The sequence below is a fragment of the Pelobates fuscus genome, chromosome 2 (assembly GCF_036172605.1).
Source record: "Pelobates fuscus isolate aPelFus1 chromosome 2, aPelFus1.pri, whole genome shotgun sequence".
Lineage (NCBI taxonomy): Eukaryota > Metazoa > Chordata > Amphibia > Anura > Pelobatidae > Pelobates > Pelobates fuscus.
Window position 1 is genome coordinate 84,460,721 of NC_086318.1, and position 20,720 is coordinate 84,481,440.

Below are 20,720 nucleotides of genomic sequence, written 5' to 3' on the forward strand. Positions count from 1 at the left end.
GTGCAGTCCATGAATCCCAATCTGACCTATAGATAAAATGGGTCAGGCAGGAAACTCTATTGGCTATCTGATTGCCAGATAGGCATGCAAGGGATGATTAATATGTACATTTTTATGGAACTTGTTCTTTGAATATGCAATCAATTTTCTGGTATTTTTTATTGACACGGTCATGACGATTTCATTGCTGGGTTTATTTCCTATCTACATTAATACATGAATGTTTTGTTTTTTGTTTTTCTAGACCCCACAGCCAAATGAGGATTCTAGCAATAAACCAGAATTTCAGGATGACATCTTTGGAGTACAGTGCCCATCGGAACTAAGTTCATTTAGTCAGGAACAAGACGAAGATTATTTTGAGGCTCGGTCGTACTTCAGTGAAAGTCCATCTGAATTAAAGAGTGAAGTTTTTGAAAGTGTTTCAGACTTTGAGTCCATTTCTAGTGACACAACAGATTGCACTTGTTTGGAAAAAGAGGACTTGACAAGTACACACACTGAAAATAAGACCAATATACATTCCTCTGACACAAGAGAAGGAGACTGTCCTTATCAGGATCAGGGAGATAACTCTTCTTGTTTACACCTTACGCACTTCTTGATAACACCTCAATCAAATTCAACATCTGAAATAGTAGCACTAGACTCTTCGGAGGCCGAACAGGAATTCACTGTACTAAAACCATTACCCAACTCCGAAGCAAGGAACAAAACTGCTGATGATGAAGTAACAGTCAATGGATTGCAAAGTAAAGTGAAAGTTTGTGAAGAGAGAATAATTTGCAGGCTTGGTTCAAATTTACCAGGAAAATTGAAGACTGCTAGGTTAAAAGAAACAGGTGCTGTATCAAAATCTGATGACTGCCAAATTTGTACACAGCCTGAGATCCAAACTGTAAGACGTGGAACTGAATCTCTACCTGATATTCTGGTCACAATAAGTGACCATGAAAGTGCAGTTTCAGAGAGCACGTCCTGCAGTAATATAGATCCTACAAATAAAGGGGAGATAAGTATAACAAACTCTCTTTCTAACGAGAATCTCTTGGTGAACACACCTGAAGGGCATAAATATGGATGTTTAGCGACTCCAAACGCTGGTGCAATAAAACAAGGAGATACGTATAGCTCAGCAAATGGAGTAATTGACCATATTTCACAGTCCAGTTGTGAGGAAAACACTTTATTAGCAGCCAACATAAACTCAATCTATAAAGCGAGCATTTCTTTAGATGCTGAAGGGGAAGAACTAAAATCATGTTGTAGCATTACATCAAAATCATATAGAGATACCCCCAGGGAAAAGGCACTGTTAATTGTAGCTGATTCTGTGAAAACAACATACAGCAGAAATTGCTCGGAACACAGACAAACAAATTCCACCAAAGCCGAGCATGATAAGCCGATACAAACAGACGTACAGTGTGACATTAACAATATAGAGACACCTGCAGGATTGGAAGTGTTACCCACACAAAATCATAGTGCATCAGGCGATTTAACCGTCAAGCCTCTTATTATAATATCCATTGAACGTACTGATGCTCAGGCTACACTGAATAAGATTGAATGTTTTGACCCAACAGGAGAACAAATAGCTACTGCCGGGGGACAAAGTAATAACACCAGTAACTTCACCCAGGAATGTTCCAGTGAGGTCTCCAATGGAGAATTAGCCAACAATATTACAGATTGCAAGCAGGAGACAACCGCTCAGTACAACAATACAGAAGAAGATATTTCTACTGATGTACATATAGCTATGAGAACGATTCTTTCCACTTCATTTGACAATAGTCAAGATAACATGACTCTTCAGGCAAGCCCAGAAATGCAAAGAACAAACATCCAAGGCTCATTAGACAGAACTTGTTCATCAGATAGTTATGGAGATGACATAAAATATAATATATTATATACAAATATTGTTTGTGAAAAAGTAACCACAGACTCAGATAGTGGTTCAGATGAATACGACTTCCGTTTTACGGAATTCCCAACTACTGAACTAGATTTAGATAGTGATACCTTTGAAGAACAAAATATAAACAATTCCGAGCCTCAAGATATCAATATTTATGACAGTACGGAAACTAGTATCGGAGAGTCACAGCTGAAAGGTCATAATGATGGTATATTCATGGCATACTATCAGGAAGAAATGAAAACTGTGTGTGATTCTTCCAACTCTAAATACGTGGACATTGTAGAGCCAGGAATGACCAGTGAAAGTGAATGTTCTAGGTTAGATAGTACAAGCAATCAAGAAATTGAGGACAAAGATGTAAATTTGAATAACTGTGAATTTGACACGGCTGCTCAAAACAAAATACCTGAAACAAGTGATGAACCTTCAGCTGTTCCTTCCTTCTCTGAAATACCAGTAGTAAACGTTACATCAGTGGAAGGAGATAATAAAGAGGAAGAAAATGATATGGTTAATGAGGCAGATGTTAAAAATAATGCACAGTGCAAGAGTTTACAACCTTGTAAAATTGCTATAAAAAGTGGTGGACGTTTAGCAATTGTGTGCAAAGATGAACAGGCTTCAGATATTTCTGATGATGATTTGTTTGGTAACAGCTTTTTATATAACAGGAGTATGAGAAAAGCATCGGGACCAGGCAGAATAGATTTGGATAATTTTGCCAGATTCAGAAACAGTGTTTCAAATGTAAGTATGCCTAACCCAACAGAAATGTCACAGGATGTCAATTCAAACAAGCCACAAATCGACACTCAGGACCAAAAAATGACTAAGAATGCAGAAAGCAAAAGATTGAAAGAACGGTTGTCGTGGGCTCACAAATCCTTTTCAAGTTTCTTCGATTTTAAAAATTTGGAGAAAGAAAATGAAAATCAGAGTTGTGACAATCTTTCTAAAGAAGAAAAGAAAAAAGCTAGACCACAACAAGCATCATGGAGAGCTCTTCGGAAATCCAAAGACAAAGATTTAATTAAAAGGCGAAGTATGTTGAGTTTATCAACAAACATTATAAACCCAAGCAAATTAAAGAGACCATCCAAGGATAAGTTGGAACATTCCAATGGAAATGTGTCACCAATTCTAGATACACCAACCAGTGTATCTCCAGGAACGAATACCAACTCAGAATCGAGTGAGGACAACTCTTCAGAGTTAAATTCAGAAAATCACACACGTAAAGAATTAGATATTCATTGTTCATCTAAGATCGGTGCTAGTTTAGACTCCTTTTGTGAGGAATCAGATATTTCAACTATAATTACATCAAATGAAACACAGTCATCGTATAAACAGCAGCCCATGTTACCCCATTCTCAATCATTTTCAAATTATGATATACATTCCATGCCTTGTCGCCCAATGAGTCCGAAACCCCAGAGCCAATGGCCCAGCTTTCAACGAAGAAGTTTACGCAATTCCAGGATGAGTGCCACCTCGATGACTTCTTTGGGAAACTGTTCTACAATAGAAGGTTGTCTAGATTCACCAGACATTTCAATGATATTGAAACCTTGGTTGGTACATTGTTTGGATAATGAGTCTCAGAAGGATGATAGTGGCATCAGCAGCCAATCACAAGCCAGCTTACACACTGCTTCCTCAACTAGTGACATACTAAGAGATGATGTAAGTATGCATTATGATTTTTCCAATTAAATCTTATATCATAAAGTTTCATACTTTTTCAGCTTTTAATCCACATTAATCGAGATTACATGCAATTGCATGTACTGTAAAGTTAAGCCTAAGCTCTCATAAACATAAAAAAAATTAGAGAAAGAGAGCAGACACTTTAGATATTAAATGTTATACTTACCCAAAGATTGCTTCCTAATCTCTTTATTGATATGCTTGCACTCCCGCTGTAATTCCCCCTTATAATGTAATTTCTAAAATTGTGCAAGTGATGCATAAACTAGGAATTGCTGGATATTCCGAATTATAACACATTACATTTGACTGAACATCATGACATATGCAATTCAGAAATATCTGGGATACAAAGGCTGGGCATCAGTGCTCTGAGCACCAAAGGATTAAAAGCCCAAATATTTTCTATTAAATGAATACTCTATGCATCATAATTACTACAGTGCACTTTAATGGTTAAGGAGTGCTCTGCCCCCCCCCCCCCCTCTCCACCTCATTTTAAGGTGTTAAATAATTTTGGAATGTTTTGGCTTCTTACCCGGGGTCCAGCTGGTGCAGCGTCTCACTTCCACTACAGCTCAATGAGCTAAGCCTAGCAGTGCAGATCGTAGTGCATTGGCTGCGAGTGATCAGAAAACACTAAGCGCTGCATTGTAGAGCTAACAGAAATCCCCTGCAGGAGCTTCTAGCTCTCATTGAGCTGCAGAGCAGGCGGAGAGCGATATGCTGCGTACTCCAGGTAAGAAGTAAAACCTTTCTTAACCCCTTAACCCCTTAAGGACACATGACATGTGTGACATGTCATGATTCCCTTTTATTCCAGAAGTGTGGTCCTTAAGGGGTTAAGGACACATGACATGTCTGACATGTCATGATTCCCTTTTATTCCAGAAGTTTGGTCCTTAAGGGGTTAAACAGTTTGACTACTTACAAAGGGGGTGGGGGGATCATCATAACCACTACAGTATGCTGCAGCGGTTATAGTGCATGGAGTGTTACTTTAAATACAATTGTATGTATAGTTTATTGGCTGGTTTCATGCTATTTTGCTATGGCATGTATATGCTAAACATTTAACTGTCAATGGGAATATGTTTCAATGATTAGAAACAGAAATGTTCAATATTACGGTTGTTTCTCAGTAGAGACAAATTTTTAATGATATTATTTTAATTATTCCACTAGATGGCAGAATATAGCTGCAATGGTTCAACTAGAATCTCAGGGAAAAGCCTGTCAGATTTTACCACTTAAATCTTCAGGGCTAAATAAATAAATTTTTATGGATAGTGTTTATAATATAAAAATATATGTTAATATATATGAGTTGACATAATGTGCTTTTATTAACAAAAAAATAATATAAAAACAAGTGATATTGCAAAATGTATCTGTGTGTATTCATTTCATCAATTGTCATTAACCAAAAATTAACCCCTTATAAGATGATAAACTAAAAAAGTGATATTTAAGTAATAAAAAATACCTATATTCAGCAGTATTCACTTTGTTGCAAAAACAAACAGAACAAACAATACATAGTGTAACCTGTATACAAGCACCACGTTCATATGTGTAGACCTGAATCTCACTCACACCGTGAGAGCATGTTAAAGCAGCGGTACCATTTTTTTTAAAGTTTTCCTTTAATTATGCCCCTTGTAACTTAATGACTTTAGTCCCTCTTTGCCATTTATCTTAATTCATAATTATAATCTTTTTTTTCCATGTGTTGGATCCTAATACCGGGGCATCTCCATTTTGTTCTCATCAGTTTGTCATTCTGTAGGATTCTTTAGACTGTGGGTAAATTAGCACCTGAAATAGAATGATCCTCAGACTCCGCCCATTGTCAAAATTTCCAAAGATTTTGATTTCCATAAGAAAACATAGTCCCTGCTTATTCTTACGTATAACTGAAAAACTAAGGTGAATTTCTTTTTAAATAAAGGAGAAAAATAGGACAGAAAAGTATTAATTCAAAAGAAAAATCTGCAAAGTGAAAGACACTCCAAAGGGACACTATAGTCACCTAGTTGGGAATACAGATTTGTATTCCCAACCCTATAGAACCCCTTTAAGTGCTATTCCCCGAACATAGACATGTGCACTGGAGCAGGGAATCCCTCAAATCTATGTTCGGGGAAGTTTTCCACCAGAGCACGGAATCCCCATGACGACTCGCACTTTCTCCTGGTCATAAGTGCGAGCCATTGTAAAACAGGTAGGTCGTAAAACGAAGACCGCTTGTACATAGGTATATATATATAAAAAACTATAAATAATTGATGGAAAAAGGAACAAAGAGGCAATGATGGTTCAAAACTGTGAATAAATAGGTATAACTGGGAAATGTTCCAAAAACGTGGCATAAAACCAGACAAAAAACTCTTTTTAGACATAACCCCATGTATATTACTTGTCCTGTTTCTCTTTTATGTGTCCCATCATCTGTGGCTATTGCTAGTGGAAGAGTGGATATTGCTGAATATTGGTATTTTTTAATTATTTACTCTGAGTGGTTGCAGCAGAAATCTAATCGTTTTAGTTTGGGTTTCTTTATATGGCATACGTGCACTTACATTATATGCTTTTTATTGTTTTATAATAAATAATAAATGTATCTACATGCTTTGTTCCTCCAATCCCCGATGGCCCAAAGGCACAGAGTGTAACATGGACACATTACCACAAAATGCCATATTAAGTACCTCTGCCAAAAATTGGAATCAAATATTTACGTAACACTTAATGAATATTTGAAATAACCTATAAAAAAAATTATATAATTACATACATTCATTAATATATATATATATATATATAATATTTGCATTCAAATTTTGATGAAATAACAATTTATGTGGAACTTCTACAGTGCACATTCGGCATTTTATTGTTACAATAAACTGCCTGTAGTTCCATTCTCTTCAACACTACAAAAATAATAAACGCCCATTGTTGCAATACAAAGAATTATTAGCAGTAGTTCATGTTGCTTCTACGTATTTTCTAAACCACCAACACTTTCTAAATTCCATTGGTAACATTTTTTATTAGCAATGTTGCTGTGTAATCTCAGTAGGTGAATTTCAGCTATCTCGTATCACATTTCCCCTAATGCTGATAAAACAGGAAAATAGACAACAAAATCAAACAACACCAACAAAGATTCCAAGGGAGAAAATTGCCCTGCTTCTCAAGAGGAAATCCTCTGACTTATTGGCTTCTGCTAACAATTGCGGTGACAATAAAAACTTGACATTACCACTTATGACTTCAATTGGAAACCCGAAGGACTCAGAGCAAAAAACAGTGAAAACGTTGTTCAGGAGCTTCAGCTGTGATGCCCTATGGGTAAATGAAAGGAGTCGAAAATGGACACTAGAGAAAGCAGACAAGACAACACAAGCACAGATCCTCATGGCAAACCAGTTAACAGTAAGCAAGTCAGCCTTGCTCGTCTGTCTGTCTCTTTCCTTTTCCGGCAAATTTCACATTTGCCATTTTCTTCACTCTTGCTTTTCCTTAAACTAAACTTTGCATGTGCTATCAGGTTATCCTTTTTAACACGGAATGTTTGGCATGCCATCGGTTCTCGTAGCATTAAAGCAGATGTCACTTAAAGGAAATCTTTTCATTCATCCACAAAATTTTAAAAACTGTCTACATATTTTTTTTTAAACTGTTCGGATGTTTTTAAAGAAATTTTTAATATATCCACATAATCGGTCTGTAGTGAAAAAGATTTAAATGACATTATTCCAGTTAAAAAAATACAAAAAAAAACCAAGAATGGATTCTGCATATCTTTTGTTAGTTTTGCACACCTTAGAAATTTAACAATATGCAAAGTAAGCAACAGATTAGGAAGAGAAGGTTTGGTGCATTCTGGGAAATACAATAAGGCAGTTAACATATGTAGACAGTTTTTTATGACTTTGTGAGTAATGCACAAGGTTTTTTTTTTATGTTGACGGATCCAGTTTAAGTTTTATCACTGCTTGGTGAATATGCAAGTTTTAACAGTGTCTTTTAATCACAAAGGTTAAAAAACATGTAAAAAAAATTTCATGATGTCATGAAAACTGCCTCAGCGACACGAAACGTTTAAATTATCATTATGTCCAGATAATTCTTTGAATATATTTTCTATAGGAATACGCCTTATTTTCCTTTTTTAAAAGTACACGTACATAAATAAGGATTTCTAAAGAGTTCCATACCAACATTTACATAAAAATTTACATTGTCCATAAGTCATACTGGCTGCTTGAAATTCTCTCCTGTTTTTGTAGGGACTACCCTTAGTTTATTCAGTTTTGTCCATTCATATTTACGTATTCCAAAACATTTAAAGCATTGAAAGGTACATCTACTGTTGAAGTCTAGAATTTCCTAGTATGTAAAAACAGCATTGACACTTATAATCCACAATGCCACATACTATCTAAGCTGTTATATGTCTTTAAAACATTTTGAACATTGTGTAATATATTTTAAAACATTGATCAGCCGTGCAACCCAGAGATTGATTTTGTAAGGTCTATAAACCCATATGTATGCATACATACATACATTTACATTTACATGCATATATAGGGTTACCAGATTCACCATGTTTTCAGGGACTCATATCACATATACATATTGATGGGCTGCACATGAAAAGGGTTGCCCTGTAGTATGTAGAATTCAGAAGAAGGTGTACAAGATTAAGTAATTAGGCAATGAAAAATGCTGCAAAATATACATACTGCGGGATAAGGCTTTTCGTAGTTTTTAAAAATATGACACAATTATATGTGTCCCTGAAAACATAATGGATCTGGTAACTATCTATATATATTAAATGCAGTGCCCTCCACTAGTATTGGCCAACTCTGTAAAAATTGTCTTTGTTTTTTAAAATTTTAAACGTTTGTTAAAAAAATACACAAAAATACTCTGCTGTCATGGATAGCAAAAAATTCCAAACACAACACCGCTTTATCCAAACAAAATAAAAATATTTGGTAAATATATGTGTGAGACAATTATTTGCATCCCCATGAATTCATATGAGAAAAATATATTTGAAGTATATTTTCATTGAGATTTAAAAAAAATTTGTACACATGGGCGACTAGGAAAAGGAAATTGTTCAACCATAAGCTATTAATATAAGGTAGCACATAGGCCAAATTCGCATAGTCATTTATCACAATTAGAAAGACCAAGGATGTGATGTGTGGCAAAAGGCTGCTCACTGGCTATAAGAAAATAGCAAAGGCATTGAAAATGCCCATTTCCACCATCAGGGTAATAATGAAGAAGTTCCAGTCAATTGAAAATGTTATGAACCAACCTGGAAGAGGAGATATTTTCTTAACAGACTGTGAAGAGGATGGTTCGAGCGGCCACAAATCTTCAAGGATCAAAGCTGGAGAATTGCAGAAGTAAGTTGTATCTTGGGGTCAGAAACTACAATCCATCATCAGCTACTTCACAACAAGTTCTTTAGAAGGGTTTAAAGAAAAAAGCCTCTACCATCATCGAAATTCAAACTCAAGTGTCTTCAGTTTGCCGTACACTACTGGAACTTCAAATATCGTGCTCTAAGGTCAGACGAAACCAAAATAGGGCTTTTTGGCAATAAACAACAGAGGTGGGTTTGGCGCACAGAGAGGTAGTCATATGGAAAAGTACCTCATGCCCACGGTTAAAAATGGTCGTGGCTCTTTAATGTTTTGGGGCTATTTTTCTGCTGGAGTACCTGAACATTTTGCTAGGATACATGGTATCATGGACTTCCTCAAATATCAACAGATATTAAATGAATACCTGACTGCCTCTGCCAGAAAGCTTACAATGGACTGTAGTTGAATCTTTCCGCAGGACAATGATCCAACGCATACATCAAAATCAACTAAAAAATGGTTTACGGACCACAAAATCAAGGTCTTGCCATGGTCATTCCAGTCCTTTGACTTAAACCCCATAGAAAACCTGCGTGGTAAACTGGAGAGGAGAGTTCACCAGCGTTCACCTCAAAATTTTAAGGATCTGGAGAGATTTTGTATGGAGGAATGGTCTCAGATTACTTGCCATGTTATCTCCAACCTCGTCGGTTATTATTTGAGAAGAAGACTAAGATGTTATCTTGACAAAGAGAGGTAACACAAAGTGTTGACTAATTGGATGCCAATAATTGTGCCACACATATATTTAACAAAGATTTTTTTTTTGCAGAAACCTGTGTTGTGTTGTGTTTGTAATTATTTGATATCCATGAGTGCAGAGTATTTTTGAATCTCTTTTCAAGAAGAGATTACAAGATTTAAAAAAAGCCTTCTTTGCTCATATTTACCAAGGCTGACAAAATTAATGGAGAGCACTGTATATATATATATTTATTCTCTTCCAGATCTTCCGTACAATTAAATGGTGCAGACCCGCGGTGTGTTTATTTTAGGTATTATTGCATTGTTTGTAACTATTTATGTCCATGTATACAATAGCTATATATTATGGTATTTGAGTCTGCACTGTGCTCCAATAACCCAATGTGTACCCAATAACATAAAATGAAAATAAGCAACAAAATGAACTGTTTGCGAAATTTCACTGTTCCATTTTAGCACTGGAACATATTTTCTGCCTTTATAACTTCTAAAAGTTCCATCTTATTACAGAGATGAACTATTACAATAGTCTGCTAATGCGGTGATGGGTTTTTGCTTTGAAGCTGTGAAGATGTGAACGTTCACATTCTGTAAATTTAGTAAATTTCAGTGTAGCTGTCGTATCCCAAAATCCCAAGGGAGATGTCACTCATTCTGAAATTTACAGCCTTCTCCTTGGTGGGCAGTTACATGATTGCACTATGCAAGAAAAGGTTTTTGCAAGGAGCTACTTGACTTTTCTTGCATACATTTTACTCAAGGTCGGAAAAGAGTTGCCTTCCTCATCACACAACAAGCGCTAGAAACCTATCGGCTTTTATTTACTTGACAGAAGCAAGATTTAGACTAGAGAATATGTCTTCAATAACTGGACAGACAGACAAATGGAAGTTCACACAGACAGAATATTTATCACAAGTTAAAAAACCACTATAGTGCCAGGAAAACATACTCGTTTTCCTGGCACTATAGTGCCCTGCGGGTGCCCCCACCCTCAGGGACCCCCTTCCGTCCAGTTTTGGGGAGAGGAAAGGGTTAAAACGTACCTTTATTCCAGCGCCGGGCGGGGAGCTCTCCTCCTCCTTTCCGCCTCCGATCCTCCCTTTCGTCTGAATGTGCATGCGCGGCAAGAGCTACGCGCGCATTCAGCCGGTCTCAAAGGAAAGCATTTACAATGCTTTCCTATGGACGCTTGCGTGCTCTCACTGTGATTTTCACAGTGAGAATCACGCAAGCGCCTCTAGCGGCTGTCAGTGAGACAGCCACTAGAGGATTAGAGGCTGGCTTAACCCTTATATAAACATAGCAGTTTCTCTGAAACTGCTATGTTTATAAAAAAAAGAGTTAATCCTAGCTGGACCAGGCACCCAGACCACTTCATTAAGCTGAAGTGGTCTGGGTGCCTAGAGTGGTCCTTTAATACAGCCAAGGATTCTACTAGGTCGAAAAAGCTCATTATAATATATGGTCTGTAATTGAGCTGTATAGTGATGGAGATTAATTTTATAGAACATTCAGTATAGTATTTGAAACCGTTCTAATGTTTAATATATCATTGATATTGAACATAGCAGATTTCAATATTTGTATTAATTTAATAACCTGATCATGTCTTCATTGTACAATGTTACCCATGGATCCCATTTGAGACCCCCGGCCATATACGGTATCCCCTTCACTTTTAAGAAAGAGGATTCTTGGGCCCATAATGGAGGCCTTATAAACCTGTTTTTATATATATCATTTAAATTCCCTTACTTTTTCCTCAAAACTCTGGAATTTTTTTACATCATAAAATACCAAGGAAGGAGAGATGGAGAGATGGAGAGATTGTCGAATAAACAAATATTATATCAAGAGATTATTATTATTCTCCATTCAGCTGTAATTTTACTGATGCTGAGTTTGCATTTCCTTTTTCAAAGCAATTACTGTTATCAGCACCTACATGCCTAGTTCCCCACTGACTCGGTAACATTATCACCCAAATAAAAAAAGGTAAACTGTTGGTATTTGAAGATTTATTCTTCACAGTTTTGGCAGCAGGTTTTCCTTTTCCAATCAACAGAATTGTTGCCAGGAGTTGAACTTCATGTTCCATAAATACTTGCTGGGCAAGAGTGAACCTAAGCATCACTTGACCAATACACGAACAACCCACAGCATTGAAAAAAATATATCTATATGATTATGGTTTGGGAATATTTAGGGTTGGAGTAACATTTTAGGGTAACAGGAGCATGTCCGAAAATGATTTCCTGTATAGAATCCCAATGTTGCTCCCAGAGACAGACAAGGTGAAGGGTTATGATATATGTATGCAGTAGCTTATAGTTGACAGTTGCTTATCTAAAATATAACAAGCAGATATCAATGGTTATGAAAAGCTATTTTTTCCATGGGGTCAAACAGCCTCTCTATGTTATTTTTGGATAACTGGACATTCACTTATTGTCACAATGACAAGGACCAATTAGTTGCACTTAGGAGTGTCTTCCTTATCAGCGACTGATGACTGATGAGTTTAGGAAGAACTTGCAAACTTAGACCATATATCAAATTTAGAAAAAAAAATATCTCTAATCACTAAAGGCAAATCTTTGGTTTTGTAGTTTATGATAATTTTCCCATTATACATGGTTCCTCATTATGTATCCTTATGATTTTATTTTGGAATTCATGACACGTGTGAACGTATAAGTACTGTAGAATCAACACTATATAGTGGATGCCCTTTAACTATCAAGGTTATTCACTACAGTGAGAATTCAGGGCGAATTAAAAGTGAATTTCAATTTTAAGGCCAGAGTAGTCGAACTGAAAGCATAAACGACTAAAATACTTTTTCCAATTCAGCTATGTTTACCGTAAATCTGAAATTCTCTTTGAATTCCCCTTGTGTTCCAACTTTAGTTAATAACCCTGTGTTTGTAGCAATGATAAAGAACACACACATTTTTAATCTAACGCAATGGTGGTAAACTTTATTTCCCAACATTTTATTACATACCCTACCAAAGTTGGCATAATAATAAAACTGATTTATTTGCTCCTTTTTTATATAAAATAGTGAAAACATGCTTGTTGGCGTGTTTTCATAACTGGAGCTCACCTGTGATCTAGAAGATACTTATTCTGCAAGCAGTGATAAACAATATAGCCCCATAAATACCAATTAAAATACAATTTAAATCATGTTGAAAATATTTGTAACAATACCTGAAGCTCTGTAAATTGTAATTCCCTTGAAGGAAGACAACCTGTAATTGTCACCTTTACACTGTAACCAATACAAACACAGATAAATAAACTCTGGCACTACGCTGCTAGGGATTATGCCATTTTAACCCTATTAATAACAAACTAAAAACACCCATTTTTTTCTTTACACTAATTTTATTGTTTATCTAATGTTTAAAGGGAAACTATCATACATATTCAAATAGAATTGTGTATTGTGTTATTAGAGCATTTTACTGAGCTGAGCTAATGTGGCTATAAAGCAGGTTATACGCAGTTGTCATTTTTGCTCAGATCTGTTTGATTGTCATAGATTCACGGCACGTTATTTAGAGCTAGAACAATTAGGTGTAGTTAGTTCAATATTAAAATCACTTTTAAAATGAATTTGAGATATAGCCAAAAAAGCAAGCATTTAATAACTTTGCTTTTGGTTAGTGCCTGCTTGGGTCAGATTTGAGTTTCCTTGTGCCACTAAAGGGGAACCTGCCCAGTTTGCAAGAAAGACGATTCCATCCACCAGCACAGCTCAGAACTTAAATACCAGCAGGTTAAAAGTACGTTTCCAAAGGATAACCATGCTAGTTTCCCTTTACATCTTTCTAGAAGTACTAAAACTCTGACTTTGATAATAATAATAAATTGATCATTTTCAATGGTTTAAAAATCTTTTTTTTCTTCTTTTTTTTTTTCTTGTTTTATTTTCATACAAATGTATATTACCCCCCAGGTGGAACTATTAAGTAATATAATACTTATATGGGTGACATGCACTAATCGTATTGAATTGAAACTGCAATGTCTGACGTGATATTATATTTATATTGTAAGATAACACTATCATGGCCAGGGCTGGATTTGCCAGTTTCCTCGATGCATCCCCTCCCCCCACCGCTATATATATATGTGGGGATGCTGCTTGTGTGGTGGTGTACATGTGTGGGGATGCTGCTTGTGGCGTGGTGTACGTGTGTGGGGATGCTGCTTGTGGGGTGATGTAAATTTGTGGGGATGCTACTTGTGGCATGGTGTACATGTGTGGGGATGCTACTTGTGGCGTGGTGTACATGTGTGGGGATGCTACTTGTGGCGTGGTGTACGTGTGTGGGGATGCTGCTTGTGGCGTGGTGTACGTGTGTGGGGATGCTGCTTGTGGGGTTGTGTATGTCAAAGGAAGCTGTATGTGTTTGGTTACGAGTGTGAAGGGAATTATGCTTGTAGTGTTGCAAGTGTGGGAGGCTGTTGTGTGTGTTGATAGATCTGTTTACTGTGTAGTATGTATGTGCATGTAAATATGGTCTGTATGTAGATAGTTGTTGTTGAGCATAGGGGGTAAGGTTGTGTTTGGGGGAATAAGGGCAATATTGTGCATTTGGGGGACATAGGCTGTAGTGTCTGGGAAAAAGCTTGGGTCTGCAGAGTGTATGTTGCATTGTATGTGTAAGGGGGGTATAAGGGTTGTAATGTATATGTGCAAGGAATAGGGGCTGTATAGTGTGTTTGGGGGGAGCTAGGGGCTGTTGTGTGTGTGTTAAGGGGTGAAATGTGCTGTAATGTGGGAAATAGAGGCTGCAGTGGGTGGGATATGCATTATAGTGTGAGGTTAGAAGCTATAGTAGGAGGGATAGTGGCTATTATGGGGGGATATGTGCTATAGTAGGGAGCATAGGCACTGTAGTAGGGGGTTAGAGACCATAGTATGAGGATAGTGGCTGTTGTAGTGGATAGGGACAGTATTGGCAGATAGGGTATATAGTGATGAGATAAGATGAGATAAGGTATGTAGTGTAATGTCCTGAGCCAGCATTTTTATACAAACATTGCCTTTTCAGTGTTTATATTGCCCCCTAGAGACACCACCTGTGGCCACTCGTCAGATGGCCACTAGAGGTGCTTCCTGGGGAAATGCTGCACAGTATGCAGCACTTCTGTTCAGCGTCTCCACGCTCTGCATGGAGACACTGATTTTTTCTCATAGAGATGCATCAATTCAATACATCTCTATGAGGAGGTGCTGATTAGCCAAGCTGGTGGTCCCACCCGCCTCCTTGCCGATTTCAGCCAAAAAATCATAAATTCTGATGTCAGCAAGGAGGCGGGGTGTGGCCAGCACCAGAACACCGTGCAGCGCTGGTAATAAGGTACATTTTATTACCGTTTAAGAGGGGAAAAGGGGGGTGGGGAAGCCACCTAAATGGTGGTTTTAACACTATAGGGTCAGGAATATATATTTGTGTTTCTGACCCTATAGTGTTCCTTTAACACATCATAGAGTTTTTATGCTATTTATGCTAAATGTAAAGTTCTTTTGGGTAACCGGTCCACTTGTGTTGTTATGGTCCACTTTCACTATTCACATTTTATGGAATTTATTAAATTAGTTTCAGTTTCAAATCAGTATTAATATTTGCATTCCAGCGTCATTGTTTGAGGGTGATAGGCCTGGAAGTCCAGCCCCAGCCGAGGTGCGAAATAACTGCTATACCTTACTGATATGGCACTGTCTGCCAATCACCTTGGCTCCCTGGAGACTTTTTCTAGTTTTGTGTCAGGGAGAATCAGCAGTGTTTGTAACAGTTCTTGACAGGTCTCTTTCTCCTTAGGCTAGAATAAGAATGTCTGCTGCGCCTCCTGAGATATTTCGCATGCTTCCCATGAAGATACACTCTTTCTCCCAGAGCACCCCAACACGGCTTGATCTTGTTGGCTGCGTGAGACGTGTTACATACCCAGGTACTGCATAAAACTAATACAGTTCTAATTGCAAAAAAAGTGGTGATTATAATGAAGCATTTCTCCAAATCAGCTATTTGAGCCTAAATTCTGCAGTTTGGTTTTAAGTTCACTTTTTACACAATTTAGTCCAGTATTTAGTGAATAAGCCCCTTTGATATTAAACGTGACTTAGTTTATCCATCCGGCCCCATCTTACTCATTCTCCATTTTATATGTAATCAATAGAAAAAAGAAAACTAAAAACCAAACAAACTCTATTTATACAAATAAAGCGAGAGTTATATGAGAGCTGTCCAATCTTTACTGTGAAAAGCATGGAATGTTCAATGATTTCAGGACAGTTTATTTTTTTAATCAATGCACGGTCTTTATTCTATTCTATAAATGTTTCTCCAGGAGGAGGCAGCAGCGGTGGGTTGTGCATTAAAGAGGAAGTGATTAGAATGAATGTAATTTTGATGGTACTGCAATCACTCTTTTTTACAATTTTATCTTTTATTTGCCCCATTTTTTTATTTATATTTTTTTTATTTTTACAGTACTAGAGTAACCTTTTTTTTCCCCACAATCTTGCTTTTTATTTACCCCATTGTTTATTATTTTTATTTACTGTTTTTTTCATGATTTCTATGGTATCACAATCCAGGTATCTATTGTATATTCTATCCTTTAACATTGTACTTTCATTAAAGGTACGCTATGGTTCTCTGATTTTTAAAATTATCTTGAAATTCATAAAAAGTGATTGGTCATTCATTTGTTTCCTCGTTGTTATATTGTTGTTGTTGTTGTTATATATAATTAAGGGATATTCTAAGCCAGGCATAGGCAACCTTCAGCACTCCAGATGTTTTGGACTACACCTCCCATGATGCTTTGCCAGCATTATGGGTGTAAGAGCATTATGGGGGATGTAGTCCACAACATCTGGAGTGCCGAAGGTTGCCTATCTCTGTTCTAGGCTGTACTTGATCGCCCTTTTATTGTAATGCAAGTCTTTTGGAAAAGTGCTATTCAGTAAGCAGAGTAAACCCTTACTCTACTGAGAGCATCAAGCCCAATGCGTTTAAAAGGATTAAACGAGAAAGCAATTACTCATTCCTGCATTCATATCATTTGCTGCAAATCCTCTCCAGATAGCAGTAAGTGGACAATAATTGAGAGCATTTGGGAAATGTAGTCCTCAGTACTTGCAGTGCTAAAAGTTAGCCACCACTGCACGACATGTCTCAACATTGCAAAAATCTGTATCTGCACTCCTACATTGCCAGGACGTTAAAAAGCTGCCAATATTAAGTAAGCAGGGCATGCTGTACTAGCACAGGGACTTAATGGCCAGGTTGAGTGCCTAGAACTCCCTCTGTTCCTGTGTGTTCAACTTGTCTGGTTACAAATACATGTCTGTTAGTCCACCCATTGTACAGCGCTATGGAATTTGTTGACGCTTTATAAAATTGTATAATAATAATACCATAAAATATAATTTTGGTCTTTATTGGGTTAAATAGATCTGAGGAAAATAAGAGATAAACAAAGTGGGGATTCCTCTGCTAAACTGTCTGCAATATCTCATCCATTAAATATCCATCTCTTAACACCATCCTATTTAATAGGTCTGTCTAGCGATAGGCTCGGGTACCAAATGTGCTTGACAAGAAGTTTTTTTATGGCCCTTAGTCTCCAGACTTACATTACATCATTTGTAAAGTGGGATTCATTCGCCAGTATGTACAGCTAAAAGATTTACGGCGTATTCTATCAAAAAGCTGAAAATCCCTCGTTATTTTTATCACAATGTGTTTGTACATGTATTGCATTATTTTAGCTTTACATCATATCAGATAATATCGCATACTATTGATTCAGCTGTTTAATTTATTTCGAACACAATTTATCTCTATGTTAAAGCATATTCCAGCTATCGGAGTATAGTAATGGCCGGAGTGACTAATATGTCTTTTCAGTCAACATATCGGTGTCATGGGGGAGGATATCCCTGCTTAAGGACACTATAGACTGTGGATGAGATGTCCAGTAAACCAGTTGTGGGTGTTACAACCCACATTGCAGTGGGCATGGTGGCGTGGGTGCATACATGCTTAGTAAGGTTGATATCTAAAATATTTTATTAAATATACAAGTTGTTACTTTGATAATTGATATATTCATTGCCTTTTGTTGGGCCCACCTATCACGACAGATTAATTTTAAAGGGACATGCGTGACTGGAGTATACCGCTGATTTTAATGCAATATTTCTTTTTAAAAATATGAAAAAAACATATTTTTATAATAAATAAAAAACTAAGAGTGGTACCACTAACATCGTTCACTGCCAAATCATCTGCCACTAGGTCATCTATCACCTAGGTTACAGCAGAATTCTTGTTAGTATCAAAATCCATGTTTTAATCTGTCGCCTCTACGCTGCAAGCGCCCACGCACACAGACATATATATATATATATATATATATATATATATATTTATTTTTTTCTATCTAAAGTCAAGGTTAGAATAAGTCCACATAGGATTGGATAAAAACATTAATCGAATCCTAACACTAATCATTTGACATGTAGACACCCCAATGCTGGGGCAGCAGTTATGGTGAGATTGATAAACACACAGTACATGTCACAGAATAATATGATGTCAATCTCTTTAAAAATCCACAAACACCATTAAAAGAAATCAGAGAAGTGTGTGAGCAGCACCTTGATCTAACTCAGTGTTCCATGTGAATGGAATGTTGAAGAGAGGCTGCTGGAAATAAATAGCCTTTTGTCTGAAGGAGTCCCCTTAGAGGCCCCCTATGATGTCAGGTTGCACTTCCCAGAGATCTAGCTGTTCAGCCCTGAGATTCCAGTGCCAGGTACAACTGCCTGAGAGAAGCAACAAGAGGCAGCTCTCCAGTCTGTGTGCCCGGATGAGGACTCAGCAGAGCCCCAGTGATGCCATGAATGCCCACAGCAGCTGTGGGAGCTCGGGGCTTTCATCTGGATCGGATTCTGACAGCAGTAGCTACGTTGGCTGGGGTGGTGCTGGAATGAGAGGGATGCTGTCTAGATACTGGAGCTTGGAAAGTCTGCAATCTGCCTCTGGTAAGAGAGGGCTGATTTAATCATCATATAATAAGAACGTGCAGCTTGATGGGGATTTAATGTATATCTGAAGAAGGCACATTTCACCCCAGATACTGCATTGCACAGAGCTGAAAAACGGCTTCATGTGCACAGAAACTGCTGAGATTTTTTTTCCTTATTATTTTATTATTTATATAGCGCCACCACATTCCGTAGCGCTGTACAATTCTTCCCGGGAGTTCCTCTAGATTAGAATCTAGAAATGTTAGTGTGTTTAGTACTTGTATTGCTTTTATTGAATATATAATCCTGCTGCATATAATAAGCAGTAAGCATGTGTGAACATTTAAAAGGTAGTATTTAATTTATCGGTTTTAACAGTTCCTTGTTGCTTAGCTTTAAAAGAGCTTTTATTTTGTGAGCGTTTTAAAACCCAGAGTGTGAGCTACATTTTCATTGTTATTGTTATATCAATCTGCCTTGTCCACAAAGGGTTAAAACTTAAAATAGATATATATATTTAGGCAGGGGTACTGGGGACATGCTTGCAGTAAATCAAGTGGTGTGCACTCTAGTAGGGATGCTACATTTAAGCACCCCTGTATTTATTTTACTTGTTATTTTAAACTGAAATGAGACACATTTCTTATCTTATAATAATTGTCTGCAAGTTGTCACTACTGTAATTGTAGCTGCTTCGCGGGCTAATAGGCATTTTATAGACTGGTTTATTACTACAATTCATTATTAAGCAAATACACCCCCATATAGTTTCATTTCTCTGGCTCAATATTTTGTGGGTATTTTTTTTTTTTGTAAATTGTAACTTGAAAGTTAAGATTATTGGGCGGAATATTTTAATATGAATGGCATTCCATTCGTGTTCATAGACTGTCTTTTTGCTTTACAATCGGTCCATCTCAAGCAGTATTGTAAGTATATTGTTTATGTGTATTAGACTAGCTTTTTTTAAGTGTTGTGAATTTTGTTTAAGATTCTATTTAACAGACCACTTGAAAAATCCAATACACACTTGTGGTTTGTTTCCGTAACACAAGTAATATTTTCCTGCTTTTAGATCAGAGTGTGTTAACTGTGTTGTATTTTCTCTCCTGATTTTTGCTGTTTAAGGTTTTTGTTACGAACTGTGTCTGTCTTGATGGTGTGATCAGACTTGGTAGGTTCAGGGCTGTACACTAAAGTGTTAATGGTCCAGAATTCAAATTGTTTTTAAAGTGAAGTTAAAATTTTTAGGCTGAAAAGGAAAAAATATCCAAGTTAGCTGTGTTTTCAGATGAACCCTTCTGGTCTGAATGTGAATTGTCAGGATTTAGTGGAGATGTCTGCCTGTCCCTAGAATACACATTGCTGCTTGTCATCATGTTTATTGCCTATTTAACAAATCTACTCTGGCAAAAAGAATAAAAGATGATTTAATGAGCCTAGCCTACCCTGTGGGATTACCAGAAGCAGTGCATGATATTGGTGCCCTTTCCTAGTATCAAGCTGCCACTGGTTTTAGAATTAGAAATGGATCCTAATTTTGAGAGAATATTTTGTTTATTTCTATCTGAACGTCTAGCTAATTTTCCTAACGCCCAAACCCTGCAGTTTGTATTAAATACCTTTGTTTTGTGCAATTTGCAATTATTTATTATTTAAAGGGACACAATAGGCAGGTAGACCACTTCAGTTTATTGTTAAATGGTCTGGGTGCAATGTCCCTGTCCCTCTTAATCCTGCAATATAAAGCATTGCTGTTTTTGAGAAACGGCAATTGCAGTACTAAGACAGCCTCTAGTGGCTTTCTACCAGACAACCACTAGAGACACTTCCAGGAGTATACCGGACTCTA

General features: G+C 37.0%; 1 protein-coding gene across 3 annotated transcripts in view; it reads left to right on the forward strand.

Moving 5' to 3' along the window:
* ARHGEF4 (Rho guanine nucleotide exchange factor 4) overlaps window positions 1-20,720 on the forward strand; it is a 176,740-nt gene that overhangs the window by 92,664 nt on the left and 63,356 nt on the right. For 2 of the 3 annotated variants that reach the window (XM_063442358.1, XM_063442359.1), the window contains exons 2-4: window positions 245-3,616; window positions 6,776-7,081; window positions 15,648-15,777. In XM_063442358.1, coding sequence (XP_063298428.1) covers window positions 245-3,616; window positions 6,776-7,081; window positions 15,648-15,777 — 3,808 coding nt within the window. Of the gene's footprint in view, window positions 1-244; window positions 3,617-6,775; window positions 7,082-15,647; window positions 15,778-18,582; window positions 18,884-20,720 lie in introns of those variants that run through there. The other variant, XM_063442360.1, reaches the window with a different exon arrangement.